The sequence below is a fragment of the Pristis pectinata genome, chromosome 4, assembly GCF_009764475.1.
Source record: "Pristis pectinata isolate sPriPec2 chromosome 4, sPriPec2.1.pri, whole genome shotgun sequence".
Lineage (NCBI taxonomy): Eukaryota > Metazoa > Chordata > Chondrichthyes > Rhinopristiformes > Pristidae > Pristis > Pristis pectinata.
The window spans coordinates 46526635-46549827 of record NC_067408.1 but is presented as its reverse complement, the minus strand read 5'-3'; the positions used below and the strand labels follow the sequence as shown (position 1 = coordinate 46549827).

The window sequence follows — 23193 nt, the reverse complement described above, 5'->3', positions numbered from 1 at the left end:
TTAATTCCGTATAACCCTACTATTGCATTTTTGCAAGGTTTTTCCTTTAATTTGTTACTTCTTGCCCCTCCTCGACCATGCCTGCTTTATTTGACAAAATAGTTTACTTGATAACTGTTCTGACCAGTTTGCTGCAGTCTCTATCTCATCCTATTTAAAATTAGCCTTAACAAGTTTTAGAAATTTAATACATCTCTCCTTTTCAAACACAAAATTGAATTCAATCACATTATAACCAGCCCTAGTAATATTCTCCTCCCATAACATTAACAGTGGCTCATTACTAAATCTTGCATAACAAGTCCTTTTGTTGGCTGTAGAGCATATTTCTCCAAGGTGGTGTTTTGAATGCACTCAAAATTTATTACGTTGCTAACTTGAGCTGTTCCACTAATTTTCAAACACAGATTGAGGAATAAAATTCCAGTTTTGTAACACCCCAAATCATGATATCGGGAGACATTTTGATGAGGAAAGGTTAGTTGGAAAGGGACACCAAAAAAAAAGGAATAAAAGGGAACACAAGAAGTGTAAGGAGTGGGGACAATGCAGGAATGTGAGAGAAAGGAGCAAAGCATGAAAGAAATATAAGAGTGAAGGGATGCAAAAGGGGCAAGAAAAGGTACACTTTACATAGAAGGAACTTACTTGAGCACAAATTGTTTTAATCTTAAATTTTGAAGTGATTAATACATTTAGCTTGATTATACACATCTGATCTACTTCCATACAAGGACTTTGTCCGGTCTTTTTACTGGAAAGTTCTTTGAAATAGATGCGGCTTTAACTGGGTAAAATAAGGTCCTATTAATTTAGAGGTTAGGAACATGCAGACGCATCATCTGAAGGTTCAGTGCTGGAGCACTTTTCTGTGGTTTTCATTTAAACAAAAATCATGCGCTCCAAAAAGGAACTACAAACCACACTGCTGCTGGAACAATTTCATCATCATTTAAGCATTACCAAAAACCACATGTACAAAACACAATGTCATAAATTTAAAACATTCATTTCAGGCTGACTAGGTTGCCAAGGCAACGAGTGATGCATGTACAGTTCTACGTTTTTCCATATTTTAAAAATGAAATTGATTAAATTTGCACAAAGAGCTCAATTCAAAAATCATTTGCTAATTACACAACCATTTCCCCACGTGCCATTATAATCAGTCACACTAACTAACTGCATTATCGGTCATAAATCACAGAAGATACTGGTCAATGGAATAACCATTATAGGCTCATTATAACTCCGTAAAATGAACAATTGCAACAGACGTTGCATATAGCGAATAAATAAGGCACACAAAGCATTGGTCACACTGCATAGATACTGAGGTACCGAAAGAGTCCTATTAAAAGTGCGCGTGGGCTATGGGGGTGGTGACAGTGAAGGGGGGGGGGCGGTGGGGAGTGCGGGTAAGAGACAAATTGCGGTCTGATTTGCATCTGATCAGCTACGTTGGTCCTTTCAGCCTGCGTTACAATGTAACAAAGACAGAGATTTGCGCTTCACTGACTGGCACCTATCCGTAATCACAAGGCGGTGGAGAGACTTGCCCATCACACAACAGCCTTAAGCCTCAAATTCTTCGACACAGCAACTTCAGACCAGAAGCACAGAGCAAACCAGGCGCCGTAGGTACGAGCGTCGCCCTCTATTACCAGCAGAGATTACCTAGTGCATTGCAAGCAGCATTTAATATTTTACAACTGAAACAATTAAATAATAAATATAAAAGTGTTTTCAGTGAATATAAACAACCCACTAGTCACACGTGAAGCAGTAAAATTTTTCATGGTTATATTAAGTCACATTATCTCAAGGGTATCGAGGACGATTCCTAAATAAGCACACCGTTAATTAAGAAAACAAATCGATATTGAATCCATTATATAATTACCATAATGAGTTGATTTAAATATTTATTTCATAACGCATTCAATTTGGTGCCAATTAAAAATTATATTTATGCGTTGCATCATGCATCCTCGCATCCGATGGTGCCCTATTGTTCGCCCGGAGCGAGGCGCTGGTGCATTTCCCAAGTCTGCAATAGGAGGAAATCCCCAAAGCCGGGATCTGCTATGATTTACCATCTGCATCCCTCCATCTTCATCTCTATCCCCAACTCCCATTCCACTCCTAGCCCCTGCCCCACCATCCCGCCGGCTCTGGCCGAGATCCCCTTACCAGTCGGTGGAGGTCTTCTCGTTGATGACATCCTCATAGGCTGTGAGTAAAGCGAGTCTGTTATTACTAAGATTGAGCGCCATGGTCCCTGCTCCCATTGAGATCTTTCCGGCTCTGAAGCTGAAGCTGAAGCTGCAGCTGCGCTCGCTCTGAAACTGAACAAAGACTCCTCCCGCACTGCGCCGGGTCCTAGTGCCTGGGCTGGTATCCGCCCCACACTGAAACTGAACAAAGGCTCCTCCTTCACTGCGACGGGTCCTAGTGCCAGTACTACACCCGCCCCAATCTGACACTGAACAAAGGCTCTTCTGCCACTTCGCACCCGGACTACTATCGGCTTGACAACCCTCCCCTTCTAAAGAAACCAACGACTCCTCCCCAATAGGTGGGATCCTAATCCTTACATTTCCCCACCACGAAACAACAAAATGTATCCTACTATTCTTGTACTGGACAAATTTCCCAAATTTCCACAGGGTCCTAGTGCCTTCCATCGTGACCATACTACCCCACCTTGAATCTAAACAAAGACTTATTACACAGCACTCCTCTCCCATACTGCTTGTAGTCCTCTGAGAGTCCATGTCGCTCTGAAAATGAACTGATCCCTCCCTGTGCACTGCAGAAGATTCTATTGTTTGCCTTGCCAGCTCTGAAACTGAACAAAGACCTCTTGCACATGATATCAGGTCCTTGTATCTGCCACTATACTCTATGCCACTATAGAATTGGAAAAAAAAGATTCTTTGAGCACTGTAGTGGGCACAGATACCTTGCCCTGGCCCATGCAAATCAAACAATGACTACTTTCCCACTGAAAAATTGGACTTTAATGTCACTTAACAAATATGGTGAAAGTGAACAAAACCTTTTGCATTGCAATGGGTTAGAGCATCTGTTGTTGTATCTTGTCTACAATGATACTGAAAAAAAATTCTTATATTACACTTTCAAGTGCATATCCATCTTGATGGATCTCTCCACCTACAAAATGAACTAAAAATACATACGGTTTACTGAATATTGTATGTTATAATTGACAACCTTCATATATTTTATAAAATAATAGCAGTTTCAGAATGTGGACTGAGTAATCTATGAGCTGAAACATCTGTACATTGAGAATACGGCAATAGGAGAAAGGACTTACCACTGTCCTTCAGTTGCAGTGGAATAACTATTTAGTTAACCCTTAAGGAGTCACAAGATTTTCCTAATTTTATCAAATGAAAAAGTATAATTTATAAACTGCCACAACCAATAATTTCCCTTCTCTTTTATGACTTCATAAAAGAGAAGGGAAATGTAGCAAATTAAATAAAACCTCTTACATCCAGAATATATGAACAGACCTGGTCATCTCCTTGAGCCTGCTCCACCATTCTCTATGATCATGGTTGATCCAGTCTTGGCATCAATGTCATTTCCTTGTTCTCTCCCCAAATTACTTGATTCCTTTGTTGTTAAAACATCTGTCAATCTCTACCTTGAAATATATTCAGGGACCACTACCAGTGTTTTTGGATAGAAAATTCTGAAGATTCAATATTTTCAAAACACTCCAGTCCCTGTGATGCTCACTGATCCTGGAAGACCTCTTTCCTAGGACAAAGTAAGATTGATGAGGTTGTTAGCAGTCAATTATCTCAGCACCACGACATCACTGCAATTTCTCAGGTATGGGTCCTAGCCTAACCATCTTCAGTTGACAATCCATCATTAGGACAAAAGTGGAGATATTTACTCATGATTGTAGAGTGTTTGTGTCCATTCACAACTTCTCAGATAATGAAACAATCCATTCTCCAAGGAGCAAAACCTAAACAAAATATGTCAATAACATATTAAATTCTTGGCACACAAATGCCAGGAAATTACCAGTTTCAACAAGAGAGAGTCCAACCACCACCCCCTGAAATTCAGTGAGATTACTATCACCAAATCTTCCACATCCTGGGGAATACCACTGACCAGAATGTTTACTTGATCAAATACATAAACACAGTGTCCAAGAAAGAAGTTCAAAGGCTGGGGAAGTGACTTGCCTTCTGATTCCCCGAACCCTTTCCACTATCTACATGGCACATCAAAAGTGTTGTGAAATACTCTCCACTTCCCTGAGTGAGTACAGCTCTAACAACACAAAAAACTCAACAGCATCCAGTACAGATCAGCATTACTTTATTGGTGCCTCATATTTCATATGTATTCATTCCCTCTACCATAGCTGCACCTTGGCTACACTGTGTACCATTTACAGGATGTACTGCAGCCACTCACCAAGACTTCCGAAACTTCATCTCCAGAACAGCAACCTCTGCCACCAAGTTCTGCTACAAATCACACACCATCCTGATGGGGGTATATATCATTTGTATTTTATTGTCATTGAGTCAAAATCCTGGATCTCCCTAACAGCTTTACAAACACTGTCTGCAGAGGTACAAGAAGTTTGTTCACCAGCACCTTCACAAGAGCAAAAAATATTTGCAATAAATATTGGCCTTGCCAGCAAAGCACACTTCCCATTAATGAATAAAATATATTATACCAGTAGATACTGCATGGTCCTTCTCCACAGCCTCTCAGATGAGGATAAATCCAAGGAAAAGAGGCCATCCCCATGGGCTATATCCAATTTGGACCTACAAAATGGCATATTGAGCAGATTCATGAGGAATTCCTCCAACTTGCTCAGACCTATTCCACCACAGGTGACCAGAGGGTGGGAGGAGCAGGTGAAATCAACCCAGAAAGTGGGGAGCAGCCCCTTCAAATATTGGGTCAGATCCAACTGGACACAGCCAGCCACTGGTGTTACTTTCACAATCCCTAAATGTTCTCACTCATCTGGGGTTTAGTGAGAAGAGTCAATCTTGCTTATCCTCTGCATCCTGGAGTCAGGCAATGAGGACTCAATGATGGAAAGACCTCAGGCAGTATACTGCAGCAATGCTGCCTCTGCCCAGAGTACCCTGACAGGCTTTGACAGAAGGCAAAGCTGTTTTGGAGCTTTTACTCCTGTCAAAACTGTAAATGATTTTAATAATTTCAAAGGTTTCTGAAAAACAAAAATAAAATTAATTCAAAATACATCGACCCTTAGAAATTATCAAAAGTATTAAACTAAAGTAAAATAATTTTTTGAAAATTACTTATCATGGCACCATCTGTCACTTGGATTTGTGTGTCTAGGATTTTGTCTTAGAATGGTTGAACACCAGCAGTTTCCTTCCAAACTGCATTCACAACCAAGTTATGTCCCCTTACCTCCAACCTCATTGTCAATGGCAGCATTTATGCCTATGCTCTGAAAAGATGGTGAGCCATCATCTTGAATCACTGCAGTCCTTCTAGTGAAGGCACTCTCATAATATTATTGGAGAGGGAGTTCCAAGATTTAGATCCAGCGATAATGAAGTAGCAGTGATATATTTCCAAGTCAAGATTATATATGTCTTGGAGGCAACCTTGTAGGTGGTTGTGTTTCCATCCATCAGCTACCTTTGTTCTACTTGGTGGTAGATTTAGCTCTAACTCCATCCACAAGTTTGCAGACGATACCGCAATGGGCCGGATCTCAAACAATGACGAGACAGAGTACAGGAAGGAGATAGACAGCCCAGTAACATGGTATCAAGACCCTTCCATTGGGCAGAAGATACAAAAGTTTGAGAACACATACCACCATGCTCAAGGATAGCTTCTACCCCACTGTTATAAGATTCCTGAAAGGAACTCTTATACAATAAAGGTAGATTGGTGAGTACAAGAGCAAGTAGCTTTGTCCCTCTTGTTGATTTACTTATTACCTGCCCCATACCCAATCTTATAGCGTTGTCCTTAAAGACCTGGTCTGATTGGTTCGTGGATACCAAACTACCCTTGGTGAGTACCCCACTCTGAGAACATTCTGTGTCCTTGCTACTTTCAGTGCTTTTTCCGAGTGTTAGTCAATCTTGAGGAGCACAGATTCATAAACTGAGGAAGGATACTGGGTGATAAACAGGAGGTGTTTTTTGCATGTGACTGATCTGATGCTACAAGAGTCTGGAGTCAATGCTGAGGACTCCATGGGTTACTCCCTCCACATGTATATAACCCTCAGCATGCATGTTCTACCACTGGACCCAAGCATTGTGTTGGAGGAGCCTTGAATGTTGTCTGCAAAGTATGATCATGTGAGTTAGGCTATGGGACAGCTCTCCCAATTAAGACAACAGACCAAGATGTTTGTGAAGGGGACTTGAAGGTTCACCGGGCAAGGAGCAACTCTGCCATGTCTAAATTCACTGCCTGACATGATACCAGGTATTCTGTCAGATTTTATTCTTATTTCATTTCAATGTAGGGGTGAAGATACAACAGAATGGCTAGTCAGCCATTTCCAAAGCAGTTAAGACACACTGCTATCAGCCAGACAGAGGAAGATGATGGGTTTTACCAAAATCTATAGCATAATGGCCATCTTTAAAGATACAAGATTTTTTTGGGAAATTTCAGCTCATTTAGTTAACAGAAATTTCACAGCTGTCATGGTGTGATTTGAACTCACATTTTTGGATTGTTAGTCCATGATCTCTTGGTTACTAGTTTAGTCACTTAATTTAATTACTGTGTCACGGGATCACGATTATATCCATTCTATTTGCCTGTGTACCTTACAGATTGGTAAATGCCACAGAGTCAGATGATTAAACTCAGACTAAAATTAATAGTTTGATAATTTTACCTGTGGGATTATCAGATAGAAATAACCACACACAATATGTTACTGACAGTACAAATACTTAGAGTGTTGATTTTGAAATATTTAACAAATTTTCTTTAGGGTATATTTCTCAAGACAAGGTTTAGATAAAACAACTTTCCCTGGATTCCTTAATTTGATATTTTACTTGGCTGAGTCAACACCCCTATTCTCTGCTTACCAGCTTAACATGCATTGTAACTTAACTAAAGCAAGAGGAAATATCATAGCTCTTATTTGATCTGCTGAGTCTCCAATATTCCATCACCCTGGAGTGTGTGCAGGACAGTGTAGAATATGCCTCAGTATGTACCCAACCCCTGCCCTGGGAGTGTGTGACAGGACATTGTAGAACAAACTTCACACTGTACCTAACCAATGCCCTGGAAGTGTGTGACAGGACAGTGTACAGGAAGCTTCAGCCTCTAACCTGTGTGTTGGGAGTGTGTGACTGAATGGTGTACAGGGAACTTTACTGTGTGTACATCCCATGCCCTGGGATTATATGACTGGCGAGTGTAGAGGGAGTTTCATTCTGTATTTGATCCATATCATAGGACAGTGTAGAGCAAGCTTCGCATTGTATTTAATCCATGTGTGATGGGACATGTTGGAGTTGCTCTACTCTGTATCTAATCCATGTGTGATGGTTCAGTCTAGGTTTTTCAGTCTGTAATACATGCCCTCCGAGTTTATGACGGGACAGTACAGAGGCAGCTTCTCTCTGTCTCTAGACATTGATAGGATGGAGAGCCAGAGTCTAGTAGAAGGAAAGATTTAAGGTGAGAGGAGGAGGTTTAAAGGGGATCTGAGGGGGAAAGCTTTCACACAAAGAGCAGTTGGTATCTGGAATGAGCTGTCAGAGGAAGGGGTGGAGGCAATAGGAACAACATTTAAGAGGCATCTAGACAGAATGAGCAAGGCATAGAGGGATATGGAATTAATATAGGTAAGTGGGATTAGTAGAGATAGGCATGATGGTTGGCATAGATGCAGTGGGACGAAGGGCCTGTTTCTATGCTGCACAGCTCTATGATTTTGTATGATCAATGTTGTTGTAAGAAGGATTTGCATGGCTTCTTTGTAACTAATTTGTAACACATTGCATCTAAAGCCTAAAAAAGTCTACATTATAACTAATAAGAAAATAAATCTTCCCACCCTCATCTGCTAATCGCCAGATCAACTAATCTTGCCGTTTTCCTGAGGCAGTTTAACTTAGGCCTCCCTTTTTAAATTCTGAAATGAAAATTTCTTTCTTCGCCTTAGTTCTTTACAAAACCCAAGTCTAAAGTCAAAAGACATACCTGGAATTGTCTTAGGGTTCTCCCATTCAGTCACCACAATAGAGCAACAGAAACCATGTGACTAGACACTTTGGGAAATTCAAAAGTACCCACACATCTGAATTCAGCGGAAACTTAATTGAATTCAATAGGTGTTCCAGCCATCAACAGTCCTTGCTGACAGGTTACTTGCCTATGGGATTAGAAAGTAGACATAGCAAACCTAATATTTTTGGTAGAGGATTAGACATCATGGGGAAGAAAATTGAAAATCATATGGTAGGTTCAATATGACACTGTGCAAGATGGCAGGGACCTGATCAATTGGAGATAAGTACATGGTACCTATGAACAGTGCAATAAATAGAGCTTTCTGACCTCTTTTACATGCCAGATTAAGAATTAAAAAACACAGTTAAATGGAAGCTTATGGACCCCTTTCAATATTTTACTGAGCAGCAACCTTAGCTTTTAAGGGTGGCATTGGAAATGTAAGCCTTCCACTATCTTTGAGATAAAATGCAAGTTTTCCACAATCTTTGCTACTAAAAATTGAAAATAACTGTCTTAAAGTTATAAACAAATTATATGTTAATTATTTTTTTCAAAGGTCACGGAGATTATTTTTATCAGCAGCAACCTTTGACACTCCCTTGTACAGCACCTGAACAATTTAATCAAGGTAAGAGGAAGCAGTGCAATACCGGTCTTCCTTCTGTGAAAGACCATCTGCCTAGTTTCTTAAAATGTTTATGAACTACTAAACAATTGTCATAACCCCTTTTTCCACAGGAAAGCTGACTGTCATTAAGAGAAGCAGTTTTTCAAGAATTTCCTCATTTCTGGCTAGCATTATCATCATCTCATTCAATATTGTCCTTCAAGAGAGGAAATGTACCATCCTTGCCTGGTCCAGCCTTTAAGTGATGCCAGGTCAATGGCAATGAATTTGACTCTTAATTTACCTCTGAAATGTCTATCAAGTCATTCAGCTGTAAACCATTGGCTACACTACTGCAAGGATTCACAATCACCTTCTTAAGGGTAATAAGGGATGGACAATAAATACTGGTCTCGTCAGTGAAATGCACTCCTTGAAAAATGAATTAATTTTTAAAAATGCTGTTCCTTTAAATTTTTAATTTATTGCTGCATGGCATGCATCAAATAGCTAGTAAGATAGCATGAAATTGGAAAAAGGCAGAAGGACATTGTTGGCCTCCATCTGCACTGCTGGTGGTGGGAATGATTACATTCTACAAATTGGCAAATTATATATTTCACCCTTTCTACTTTCTTCTCAAAGGAAAAAATAGGCTACAACTTATTATTCATGTTTCTTCAGTCTTTGCAACATCAATGAAGACTGTCATCATGTAGATTGAATATTTTATCTTTGATATAGGATTTATCAATGTCACTTAATGATAGTTTCTCCTTTTCTTTATCTTTAATATGCCTCAACAACAGATTAAGGAAGAACACGTACATGCACTTAGGACCTGGAAGGAGAAGTACGTATTGAAATCAAGCATAGTGTACAGGGTGACATCCTGACCAGGAGTTATAAACTGAAGGCAAAAAGATAGTCAATGTTAGCTAAAGCAATGAGATGACCAAGACATTTAAGGTTTGGTATTCAAAAGGATGACTGTAGAACATTGAGTACATTTACAGGCATTGTGGATAGATTTCAGAATATACTGCACATAAAAAAAGTCACCATCAAAAATAGAGCCTTGCAGTCAACCAGAAACACATGGTAGCTTCAAACAAACTATTCATTCATTTTTTTCAGATTTGGCATCATTAACAAAGCCAATATTCATTACCCATCCCTAATTGCCTTTGAGAAGACAAAGTAAGCCACCTCCTTAAAGCGCTGCTGCTTTTCTTCTTCTGTTGGGTAAAGATCTGCAGGATTTAGACCCAACAACGTTGAAGGACTATTGATGTATTTTCACATCAGGGTAGCATGCCACTTGGAGGCAACCCTGCAGACAATGGATTCCCCCATGCTTGTCACCTTTGTCCTTCATTGTAAAGGTCACAGAATTGGCAGGTGATGTCAGAGTATCCTTGGGTAGTAACTGCAGTGCACTTTTCAGAGGGTACACACAGCAGCCACTGTGCACTTGTGCAAGATGAGTTACCAGTCAAGAGGCTGGTTTGTCCTGGATGATGTTAATTTTTTTTTTGAGTGATCCTGGAGCTGTAATTACCCAGGAAACAAAGTGTACTCATCATGATCTTGACTCACTCCTTTAAGATGTGAAAAGCTTGAGGTTTCAGTCATTTGCAACAAGATACACAGCCACTGACTTGCTCTTGCAGCCAGTTGAATTTCTGGTCAATGGTGACCATCAGGGTGTAGATGGTTGTGCAGTGATATTAATGCTATTGAACGATAAACAGTCAGACTTTCTCTTGAAGATGGTCAATCCTGGCATTTTTGTATCACACGTTACTTGCCTCTAATCTGTCAATGCCTGAAAGTTGTCTCAGACAGCTGCATACAGACAAGAGCTGCTTCATTTATTGAGGAATTGAACATTTTACAATCATCACATGCATCCCCATTTTTGACATGATAGTAGTTTAAGAAGCATCTGGACATGGCTGGGCATAGGAAACTGCTCTGAAGATCTTCTACAGTGATAGCCCCAGGCTGGTTTGATTGACCTCCAACAGCAGAAAACTATCTTCTTTTGTGCCAGGTACAAGTTCATCCGTTGGAGTGTTTTCCACTTGATGCCCATTGACTTCAGTTTTAATGTTAAGGGTGGTCACTCTCACCTCAGCAATTCGAAATAATGATCCCCATGAGAAGAAATAATATCAGGTATGGTTTCAGGTTCGAGCTACCTTGATATTTGCTACAAATACTAGGATACCAATTCAGAGAGACCATGATTCCCAGGAGTCATTGACTAGTTTGCTTTCATTCAATCTGCTTTTTGGAAAATTAGTGATGAAGCATAGCTAATGACTTTTCTAATGAACAGGTTGGTGCATGCATGTAATATAATTCTGCTACTTAGGGCAACAGCATTAACCTCCTTCCGAGCACAACTGTTGGCTGTACATACTTGTCATTCCTTTGGACTCTCAGTAGGGTATATCTCCTAGAAGATCTATTTGGGGCCTCTGCTGCTCCGAGATGAAGATAATTTCAGATTTCAAATGGTTCTTGCTTAAAAGCAACACAAAGCTGTTGAAACACCTCCTTCCACTAATGGAGCATTGGGCAGAAGCAAACCACTGGATTTCAAACAGAATGCAATTTTTAAGTACTAGGGGAAGCATTGTGATTGAAAAGAAGACTAACACAAATATTTCTGTTGATTAAATAACTGTCAGCATTGACCTTATTTATGCACACTAGTTTTTGAACAAGGTTCAGAAATTCCTAGTGGGGTGCAAGAGGTTTCTGCAATGTAAGCATTAATAGTGTGAAGAACAACTACATTAACAAAAACGTATGGAAAAAGATCAAGATGCCTGGACCAGCTATATAATTGTGCTAGGTGACCTTATTTGCTTGTGCAAAGATCTCTTACATCTGGTGAAGGATTCTGTGTGATCTGTTCCTGAAATCCTTTGAAAATTCTGCAGCATGCATGAATTTGAAATTGCATGGATGGATGAGACTGCATGTTAGTGGAACTCACTCATAACGACAATGACAACTGAGTCACACCTTCAGAATATTAATAGTCTGCTCAGTTACAAGCCTGACATGCTATGGCCCCTTGATAAACAGATCAAGATTATCAGGCACTGCTGCAGAGGATAGTCCTGATCTAAGAACAGCTATCTGGACACAATTCTTTCACCAGTAAATGCCAATAGTTTGTTGCCAACACTGATAAACATTACAAAATGTTTCTAATTTAACGTCAACTGTATGTTAATTGAACAAGTAAATACATAACTAATGTCACTTCAGGCTGGCCACTGTATTTTGCTCTTCATCCGGGTAAGGGGGAATATCTCAGATGTTTTCATCATCTTCTTTGATGAATGTGTGAAAAGGGTAAGAGGAAGGACTATAATACCAGAAGCAACACTGAACCTATCATCAAAGACTGAGATGGAAAAAGGACAAAATTAAAATGAGTATTCAGCAGAAATGCAAGAGTTAATTCAGAATCCTCAAAAGATGGTCTTTCCGCCCATATCAACTTGAGAAGAGGCTTAGTAATCCTGTACATCTGGTGAAAATATCAGAAAGCAAGGCATCTTTGGCATTGTACCTCATAATAAAATCATTTAAATAAGACTTGTACAAAGCTTTTATACTTACAACTCCCCATCTCCTTTGGGTAATGAGCAATAATTTGTACATTACACACCAGTGATGCATTGCTTGCATCATCTTGTCTCAGTTTGGAGTGCTCTCATCTGTGTCAGAATTTCAGAATCAAATGGTTACAGCATGGAAGAAGGCCACAGCCCATTGAAGAGCATCTGGACTTCTTGCAGCATTGTTATTCTGAGCAATCCAAACCTAAGAACCCTGGGACTGAACTTGGTTGATGGGCTAACCTATGGCCTCTGTAGAGAATAAAATGTCTTTCTTGAATTCTCTCCACAACAATTAGGTGAAGATGGAAAATAGAGATTATGAGCATTCAGATTTCATTTCTACACAATTACACTTCAGCCCATTCAGAAAATCTCATGATTAAACAGTTTGTGTGCTCCAAGTGATCGATTTTGTCAGGCAAGATAATTGAAGTACTGAAACATGAATTTTGACCAGAAGTCCAGAAATATTACTCAGCTTGATATTTGTCATTCATAGAAAAATAGGTAAATTTTAATAATTATTTGAAAAACAGTAAATATTTGGGAAGTCAGCATTTAACATAATGTTGATCATGACATCAAGAAGAGAATGTGTCCCATTGTCTGGTTCCAAACAGCTGAAAATTTTGTTATGCTCTTGTCAGTATCATCACAAGTGAACCTGCCTTTATAATGTACTTTTCAGTACCTTGTGATGTACAACTGCCCTTCGCAGCTATTGAAGGAGTGTTGAATTACGTATATCACCAAAGTGTACCACCAAAATAACACAAGTTAACACTGTTGCCAATTTATGCATAACCCATAAACAACAGTGAGTTAAATGATTAATTAATGAAGTTGACTGAGGACAAATACTGCCCAGGATATTAAAAGAAACTTCCAGCTCTTATTGGAACAATGCAATGAGATTATTTCTACATCCTTTCGAGGGAACAGATGATGTAATGTGTCATTTGAAAGGGAACATCTCAGACAATGCAGCATTCCCTCAGTGCTGAACTGAGGTGATAGCCTGAATTATGTATTCTGATTTCTGAACAGATAACTTCCTGAAGCAGAAGAAAGTGTCATCCCATTGAACCAAGACAGACACCAAGGTAACTCATTTCAAGCCTCAGGGGTATTCATCATGTGGCACCCTGGATATTGGCAAATTGTACAGTAATCAATTATTTTTTTCCTCATGAAAAATAGATAAAATATTGCAATTTACAGTGATAATTTTATTAGTCTGCACTTTGAGAATCTCAACAATTCAGAATAAATACTGAGAAATTCAAATGTGAACTCGGTGATCAAAATGCAATGAATGTGGATTTGTGCTCAGGGTGTAAACCATTACCTTAATATTTATGTTCATAATTATGAGCCATCTTCTTGAACCACAGCATTTTTTCTGGCAACCAAGGAATAAGTCCCACAATGGGAGAACAGGCAAAGAACAGTGCATCAACCCAATTATCTGGAGGACTTTGTGGCAGAGTGAACTGCATGGAAATAGGACAGTTATTTTGAATATGTTTTTATTTTCTTTTTTCATTATTAAAGGAGGGATGTAATTTGTATGGCTATGTAATGTTGAATTGGCGGAACTTTAAGACTTTAAGCATTCAAGTGTTTCTTCAATTATTCCAATGTTTACCCTCTTTTTCTTAACTTTTTTTTGTGGCGGTCTTGTCCTATTCCTGCTCCCCCGACCTGGAACACCTGACAGTGAAGTGCTGACCATTCTACCTTCTGCAGGAGTTCTCTACCATCATCCTGACTGCAGTCTACATCTCACATCAGACAGACATCAAGCTAGCACTTGAGGAACTAAGTGCTGTAATCAACACAAACGAAGCGGTGTACCCCAATGCTTGTCACATTGTGACAGGAAACTAATCCAGCTAGCTTGAAGAAGTCTCTGCTTAACTACTATCAACACATCGCCTGCAATACTAGAGGACTCAGCATACTCGACCACTGCTATACCACCATCAAGAACGCCTGCTGCTCCATCCCTCACCTGCACTTTGGTAAATCCAACCACCTGGCCGTGCTTCTTCTGCCTGCGTACAGACAAAAACTGAAGAACGCGGCACCAGTGAAGAGGACCATGAAGAGCTGGACGGCAGAGGAGGGAATTCAGAATTGCTTCAGGTTGGTGGACTGGACCATATTCAAGGATTTGTTAGCAGACCTAAATGAATATGCCAGGGTCGTCACTGACTTCGTAAGGACATGCATGGACAAGTGTGTACTCACAGAAACATTCCGAGTCTTCCCCAATCAGAAGGTCTGGATGAACCAAGAGATTCGTAATTTGCTGAGGGCTAGATCTGTGGCATTTAGAGCTGGTGATCCAGAGTCATAGAAGAAAACCAGGTACGACTTCCGGAAGGCCATTGTGAGCACAAGGAGGTGATTTCGGACTAAACTGGAATCACAGATGGATGCTCGACAGCTGTGGCAGGGCTTGCACAATATAACTTCCTACAAGTTGAGATTGGGTAGCATAAGTGGCAACGACCCATCACTCCCAGATGAGCTCAATGCCTTTTATGCACACTTTGATAGGGAGAATTATGACACAACCACACGAGCCCCCACACCTCCGGATGACCCTGTAATTTCAGTCTCTGAGGCTGACGTCCGGGCATCCTTCAAATCTATGAAAGGTGTCTGGTCCAGATGGCATACCTGGCCGAGTACTAAAGTTCTGTGTGGACTAACTGGCTAGCATATTTATGGACATATTCAACCCCTCACATCTGTGGTCTGAGGTTCCCACCTACTTCAAAAAGGCATCTATTGTTTTGGTGCCCAAGAGCGTGGTGACCTCCCTCAATGACCACTGTCCAGTAGCATTTACATCAACTGTAATGAAGTCCTTCGAGAGGATGGTTATGATGCAAATCAACTCTTGCCTCAGATGACCTGGATCCATTCCAATTTACCTACCACCACAACAGGTGAAAAGCAGATGTGATTTCTCTGGTTCTTCACTCTGCTCTGGACCATCTGGACGACAGGAACTCATGTGTCAGGCTGCTGTTCATCGACTACAGATCGGCATTCAACACAATCATCCCATCCAAACACATCATCAAGCTTCAAGAGCTGAGCCTCTGTACCTTCCTCTGCAACTGGATCCTCGACTTCCTCATCAGCAGACCTCAATCAGTAAAGATTGGTAACATCTCCTCCTCACTGATCATCAACACAGGTGCACCTCAAGGCTACATGCTTAGCCCCTTGCTCTATTCTTTATACACGCATGACTGTGTGGCTAAGTACACTCCAATGCCATCTTCAAATTCAAATTGTGGTCTGGTATGGCAATTCAAATGCACAGGAATGCAAGAAACTGCAGAGAGAAGTGGACTCTGCCCAATACATCATGGGCATATTCCTCCCCACCATTGGTAGTATCTATAGGAGGTGCGGCCTCAAGAAGGCAACATCGATCATCAATCACAATCTATCACCATCTGAGCAATGCCATCTTTACCCAGCTACCATCAGGCAGGAGGTACAGAAGCCTTTAAGTCCCACACCACCAGGTTCAAGAACATCTACTTCCCTTCAACCATTGTTCTTGAACCAACGGGCAAAACGTAATCACTACAGCTTAGCAACACTATGATCATTTTGCACTGAAATGGACTTCCTTTTTTTACAAGAAAGAACACAATTAGAATGAAAAAAATGTGTATAATTTATGTTTAATTTATATTTTTCTTGTGAATGCTGCTTCTATGTGCCTGTGATGCTGCTGCAAGTAAGTTTTTGTACTTGTGCATATGACAATAAACACGACTTGACTTGGTACGAACCAGTCTTTCCATGGAGTTTCCTGACAGCAATTCAAAATGTGTTTTTTTATTTGCTAATTTGAACCTACACCTCATTGACCTGTTGTAACAATTTAATAGGAGGTAGTGTTTCTTTTTATATTGTTTATAAAATAAATCTTTAAGCAGTTTTCTCTCAGTGATATGCTTTCAAAGGTGATAAGTTCACATAGCTCCAATCTTAAGCTCACAACGTAGCCTTCTCACTGGGAGGTTTGCTAGTGCTAATCGGGAGAGTTTAAACTAGAGTGCCAGGGGGATGGGAACCACAACAGCAGGACAGCAGGTTGAGGGCAAGAAAGATGATATGACAAGTAAAACTGAAAGGAAGGACAGCAAGGCTAATATTCATGGTGGGTCTGATGGGTCGAAATGTGCTTATTTCAATGCTAGGAGAATTATGGAGAAGGTGAACTTAGGAGCCTGGATCAATACATGGAATTACAATGTTGTTGCCATTACAGAGACCTGGTTGCATTAGGGGCAGGACTGGCAGCTCAACATTCCTGGGTTTTGCTGTTTTAGATGTGATGGGGGTGAGGGGGGGCACTAAAAGGGATGGAGGGGTTGCACTATTGATAAGGGAGAATGTCACAGTGGCACTCAGAGAGGACATACTAGAGGGCTCATCTACAGAGGTAATTTGGGTGGAGCTCAGAAATAAGAAAGGTGCAATTACGCTGATGGGATACGCTATAGGCCCCTAATAGCCACCAAGAGGTGGACGAACAGATATGTGGACAGGTTATGGAAAGGCGCAGAAACAACAGGGTTGTCATAATGGGGACTTTAAATTCCCCAGTATTAACTGGAACTTCCTTAGTACAAGAGGCTTAGATGGGGTGGCATTTCTTCTGTGCATCCAGGCGGGGTTCTTGAAACTGTATGTAGAGAGTCCAACTAGAGGAGAGAACATACTGGACCTAGTTTTGGGAAGTGAACCAGGCCAAGTGACAGACCTGATAGTGGGTGAACATTTTGGAAATAGTGACCACAACTCATTATGTTTTAAGATAGTTATTAGTAAGGATATAATTGGATCTTGCAGGAAGGTACTAAATTGGGGGAGGGCAAATTACAACAGGATAAGACAGGAGCTGAGGGGCATTGATTGGGAGCAGCTGCTGTTGGACAAGTCCACATCTGACAGGTGGGAGTTGTTTAAAGACCAGAGTTCAGGATCGGCATGTTCCGGTAAGGAGTAAAGGACAGGGATAGCAAGGTAAGGGAACCTTGGATGACCCAAGGGGTCTTAAATTTAGTCAGGAAGGAAAAGGAAGCATACACAAGGTTGAGGAAGCTAAAATCAGACTGGAATTTAAAGATAGCAGGAAAGTGCTCAAGGAGGCGATTAGGAAAGCCAAAAGGGGGCATGAAGTGTCCTTGGCAAGCTGGATCAAAGAGAATCCCAAGGCATTTTATACTTGCATTAAGAAAAAGAGGATAACTAAGGAGAGGGTAGGTCCACTCAAGGATAAAGGAGGGAATTTGCACTTGGAGTCAGAGCAAGTGGCTGAGGTACTAAATGAGTACTTTGTGTTTGGATTTACTGAGAAGGATTTGGAGGATAGTGAAAGCAAAGTGGGGCATGTTAATGTGCTGGGACATTTTGAGATTGAGGAGGAGGTAATGCTGGGTCTTCTGAAGAGCATTAAAGTGGATAAGTCTCCAGAGCCTGATGACATATATGCCAGATTATTTAAAGAAGAAAGTGAGGAGATTGCTGGAGCTTTGACAAAGACCTTTGTGTCCTCACTAGCAACAGGCCAGGCCTCGGAGGACTGGAGAATAGCAAATGTTGTACCTTTGTTCAAGAAGGGAAATAAGGATAATCCAGGTAATTATAGGCCAGTGAGCCTCATGTCAGTGGTAGAGAAGCTATTGGAGAGAATACTGAGGGATAGTACTGGAGTATTTGGAAAGGCGTGGCCTGCTAAGGAACAGTCAGCAGGCTTTGTGTGGGGCAGGTCATGCCTTAAAAACTTGATTGAGTTTTTTGAGGAGATGACAAAGGTGCTTGATGAAGGCAAGGCAGTGGACTTTTGTAAGGCATTTGAGAAGATCCCTCATGGTTGGTTGATTCAGAAGATAAAGATACATGAGATCCAGGGTGAATTACAAGCTTGGATTCAGAACCAGCTTGCCCATAGAAGACAGTAGGGGTGAAAGGCTGTTATTCTGGCTGGAGGTCCGTGACCAGTGGTTTCCGCAAGGATCGGTGCTGGGACCTCTGTTGTTTGTGATATATCAATGGATGGGTGGATTAGCAAGTTTGTGGAATGACACCAAGATTGGTGGAGTTGTGGACAGTGTAAAGGACTATCAAAGAATACAGCAGGATATAGATCAGTTACACATATGGGCAGAGAAATGGCAGCTTAATCCAGACAAATGTGAGGTGTTGCACTTTAGGAGGTCAAATGAAAGGAGAAAGTATATAGTTAATAGTAGGCCCCTCAATAGCATTCAGGTACAGGGGAATCTTGGGGTCCAGGTCCATGGTTCACTTAAAGTGGATATACAAGTGGATAATGTGATAAAGGCGACATATGGCATACTTGCCTTCACTGATAGTGGTGTTGAGTAACAGAACAAGGAAGTAATACTTCAGGTATATAAAACTTTAGTCAGACTGCACTTGGAATATTGCATGCAGTTCTGGTCACCCCATTATAGGAAGGATGTGGAGATTGTGGAGACGGTGCAGAAGACATTTACCAGGATACTGCCTGGAGTAGAGGGTATGAGCTATAAGAAAAAGTTGGACAAACTTGGATTGTTTTCCCTGGAGGGTTGGAGGCTGAGCGAAGACCTAAATCAGGCTTTATAAAATTATGAGGCATAGATAGGGTAGATATTCATAATCTTTTCGCCAGGGTACAAATTTCAGACACCAGAAAACATGCTTTTAAGGTTAGAGGAAGTTTAAAGGTGACACAATGTTGTGGGAAAAGGTTCTTTCGGCTCTCAAAGGCAGAGGAATCTGGACACAGTCATTGGATTTTAAAAAGAATTTATTTACAAGGACAAACGTGGGAACAGAATGAACGGGAACAGACGCACACTCACTCGGGTAATCGCAAAACGCGAGGGGAGTCGCAACAGGGGTGAAGTACACACACACAGACACACACACGGTAAACTACTTACAAATGGTCAGGGAAAATACAATACAGTGCCTGAACCCCCTGTCTCTGGACAAGCAACGGCTCTACACTACCTGGGAATCTACTTAAAAACACCCCTAAACCCCTCTGGAAGCACACACTCTTACCAGTGGTCCCTCAACGTGGTTTCAACCCCAGCTGCAATCAAAAGAGGAAGAGCCACACACATGTGGCATTCTTTATAGTGCTGGAGAATTGGGTGGAGCTAGCTCAGGTAATTCAACAAGTCCAATGGGTCATGGCCAGGTATGAGAGGTATGCACAGGGACCAATGGTCAGGAGGGTGCTGCTAATGGCTGGGTGGGGCTAGACCCTGATTGACAGTGGTGTCACTTTCGCCCAGTACTTGGTGGTGTCACCTGACAGCCATGACCTTTCACATTACACGCGAGGGGCAAGTTTTTTTTTAAACACACAGAGTGTGGTAGGTGCCTGGAAGGTTACCAGAGGTAGTAGTGGAAGCATGCAGTTTGGTGGAGTTTAAGAGGCTTTTAGATAGACACATGAATATGAAGGGAATGGAAGGATATGGATGATACACAGGAGGACATTTAATATAAATTGGCATCAAGATCAACACAACAGCATGAGCTGAATGGCCTGTCGAGTGTGTACTGTTCAATGTTCTATGTTGTATCTTTTTGTACCATACTGGACATACTATGTTAAGTATAGACAAAAGAACTTACATTCATATAGTACATTTCATGACCTCCAGACAGACCAAAGGCCATACGTGTGATGTGATCCATTGCATTTTGGCTAAACTGTTAAGCATGGAATTCACTTTGTTGATAGGTGCTTGTTTAACATGTTATGTTCAAGGCAGAGTCTTACAGTTGGCCTAGACTTCTCCTAATTTCACACAAGGTTTCAGTATTACAGAGTACCTGGGGATGTTTTTTATCCCTACCTTCAAATAAGAGTGGGGCATGTGAGAATTGAAATTGTGGTACTGTACAGACAGCCTCATTCTGATCACTATATGACCCAACATCCTCCGTGACCTTCCACTGACCACAATAAAAATGAAAATCTAATAATATGTATTGGGCAGAAAATTTAGTATAGCCAATTTTACACATCCACTGGAGTTAGATTTTACTTGAGCATATTTGAATCTAAAAGCATAATCTTCACACTGTTGATAAGCCTATTATCCAGAAAATACTGAGATTGAAACAGGCTGCAAGCTCCTTCTGTGTATATTAATGCACAGAAGATTCTTCATGGGAGAGCAAGATATAAGTTCTGAGATATTCAAACCAAGGCTATCTATAAAAAGTAGCAAATTTTACTTAGGATGTCTTTTCAAGGGTTTCTGAACGGAAGAAATGCTTTTGAATAGTCCCTTATGCTGAAACCCTCTGTAAAAGACATCAAATAGTTGTGTTTTTTTTTAACTAAACACAATATGTGGTAGCTTAAACTAAATAAGGCTCTAATATTATTTGCCGGAAGTATTATTGTTTGCTATTTGTATAAAGTAATTATGGTAAAAATGATAACCTGTTCTTCTTTATGAAAACATAAAAGAATTTTTATTTTTATTTTAGAAAAGAATGTTATTGTGATTCCTCTTTCTATTCTGCTTTCTCTCCAGCTGAGTTAGCATCCACTTAATGTACTTCCAGGATTTCACTATTGTTCAACTCTGAAGCTAGTCAGTGACTTCACTACAGAGATAACTTTATTCCCCTGCACCAGCTCACACTATGTTCAGTCCACAGCTGAGCTCCAAATCTCATATTATGTACACCAGCACAGTTGTAAAAATACCAACCTACCTTATCACTTGCTTACTCTCCTGGTGCAAATATCCTTATCCATTCTCCATATTGAATGCCCTCAATCCTTTCTAAATGCCAACATGTTCAAAACACAGCTTCCTGGATCCTGGTCCGCAAGAAGTTCTGTTCACTCTTCAACCTGGTATTAGCTGATCTATAGTATTCCCAAACACAATAAATACAAAATCAAAATCCACATCTTCTCAAATTCTTCCATGGCCTTATTTTTTAAAATATTTCCCAAATCTCTGACTCTGCCCTCTTGTGGCTCTTCCTCAGTTTTTAACCCACTACTAGATTTAGAGTTTTCCTTTGATTCCACTCCCTATATTACTCTATCAACTTTAAACTTCTCAACACCTTTAAAACTACCTCAATATTCATCCTTTCAGCCAAGATTTCGATCAGCTCTTCTAAATCCCCTAACTTGATCCTACATTTTTTCAGCTGCAAATAGTGCTCTGCAACATTTTAAATGTTTTGATTGTTATACAAATTGGAAGTTTTTACTTTGATTTTTGGTCCCTCACTGAGGGAAAGAACACTTAAGTACTTACTTGATGGGCTGAAAATGACAACCAAATAAAGTGAGGTAAAACCTGTATTTCTATAGATGAGTGCTCTAATATGTACCTCTACCCAAGTAGAAAATGTTCCATTAGCAATGTGGATTTAACCAAACTCAATAAAGATATGTCCGACCATTAGAAATACATTTCAATTGTCAGCTCTCAGCATCCAATATATAAGAACTAGGGTACAACCTGTAACAACTCCTCCCAACATATTTAATTAAGGAATTACTATAAAATCAAACTACAATCATTGTGTCATTAATTTTATAATTAATAGTTTGTTCATTGTTGGAGGAAGAAAAGTTCATGAAAGAAAAGCAACATACTTTTAAATTATGCTTTACACAGAGACAATCCATTATGCAGCAGATTTTTTAAATCCTTCGCAACCAACAATCTGCTGGAGGAACTCAGCTGGTCAAGCAGCATCTGTAGAGGGAAAGAAATTGTGGATGTTTCAAGTCAAAGCCCTGCATCATTTTTAATCTTTGTACTTTTCACAGTAAATCTGTGACCCATTTTATTCACTTTTAATGAATCCCTTATTTATTTAGCTGGAGTGAACAAAGATTATTTTGATTAGATATCTAACATGTCTGGAATTCCCAAAATGAATAAGCACAAAAAGATGCCCAACATGGGTGGTAGAATTAATTCTCAGTCTTTATACAATTAAGTATTTATTGGTGATTCTCTACACAAGTATGTTTTCCAGCTGTGCTGTGTAGAACTTATGACCAGATACTATTAAACTTGAGTACAGAATTCCTTATTCCAGATAGCACAGCTGCAGTTATAATATTCTCAGAGCTCCAATGTTAAATACTCTGAAGTAGAAATGAAAGATGTTTGGATCCAAAAAAAAAGCTTTTCTTTTAGCAATCTTGATTTTTTTTGAAGCAGAATTACTGTCGTAATCGTCAGTGGATTAATCTGCTCATTTTAATCTTGCAGTGCTTTCTCAATCAGGCACCTCATTCTGTTTTAATATTTTTGAAGAGTTTTAGTTTTTTTAAAATATATTGAATAAGGGAACAACTATTCATTTTTCCATTCTTTGCAGTCAATGTTGTTCCCATTTAAGCCACAGTGTTTATTGATGGCCCAGTCATGCCCATTTTCATAATGTCCTCCCCCCTCCCCAGTGCTTGAGGTACTATTTCAATGTTGTTGCTTTTAGGGCAATTTCTATTGCTTATTTTCTTAGTGCATCACAAAAAATATTTTATACAATGTGTGAAGCAGGAATACTCAATTTTTTTACCTTGCAACATGTGGTGTA

General features: G+C 40.1%; 1 protein-coding gene across 2 annotated transcripts in view; it reads right to left on the bottom strand.

Moving 5' to 3' along the window:
* The window catches only part of LOC127569479 (drebrin-like), a 153801-nt gene extending 151285 nt beyond the window's left edge, over positions 1-2516 (bottom strand). The window contains exon 1 of one of the 2 annotated variants that reach the window (XM_052014177.1): positions 2194-2516. In XM_052014177.1, the coding sequence (XP_051870137.1) occupies positions 2194-2291 (98 nt within the window). In that variant the 5' untranslated portion in view covers positions 2292-2516. The remainder of the gene's footprint in view (positions 1-2193) is intronic. The other variant, XM_052014176.1, reaches the window with a different exon arrangement.
* Between the last annotated feature and the right edge of the window lie 20677 nt (positions 2517-23193).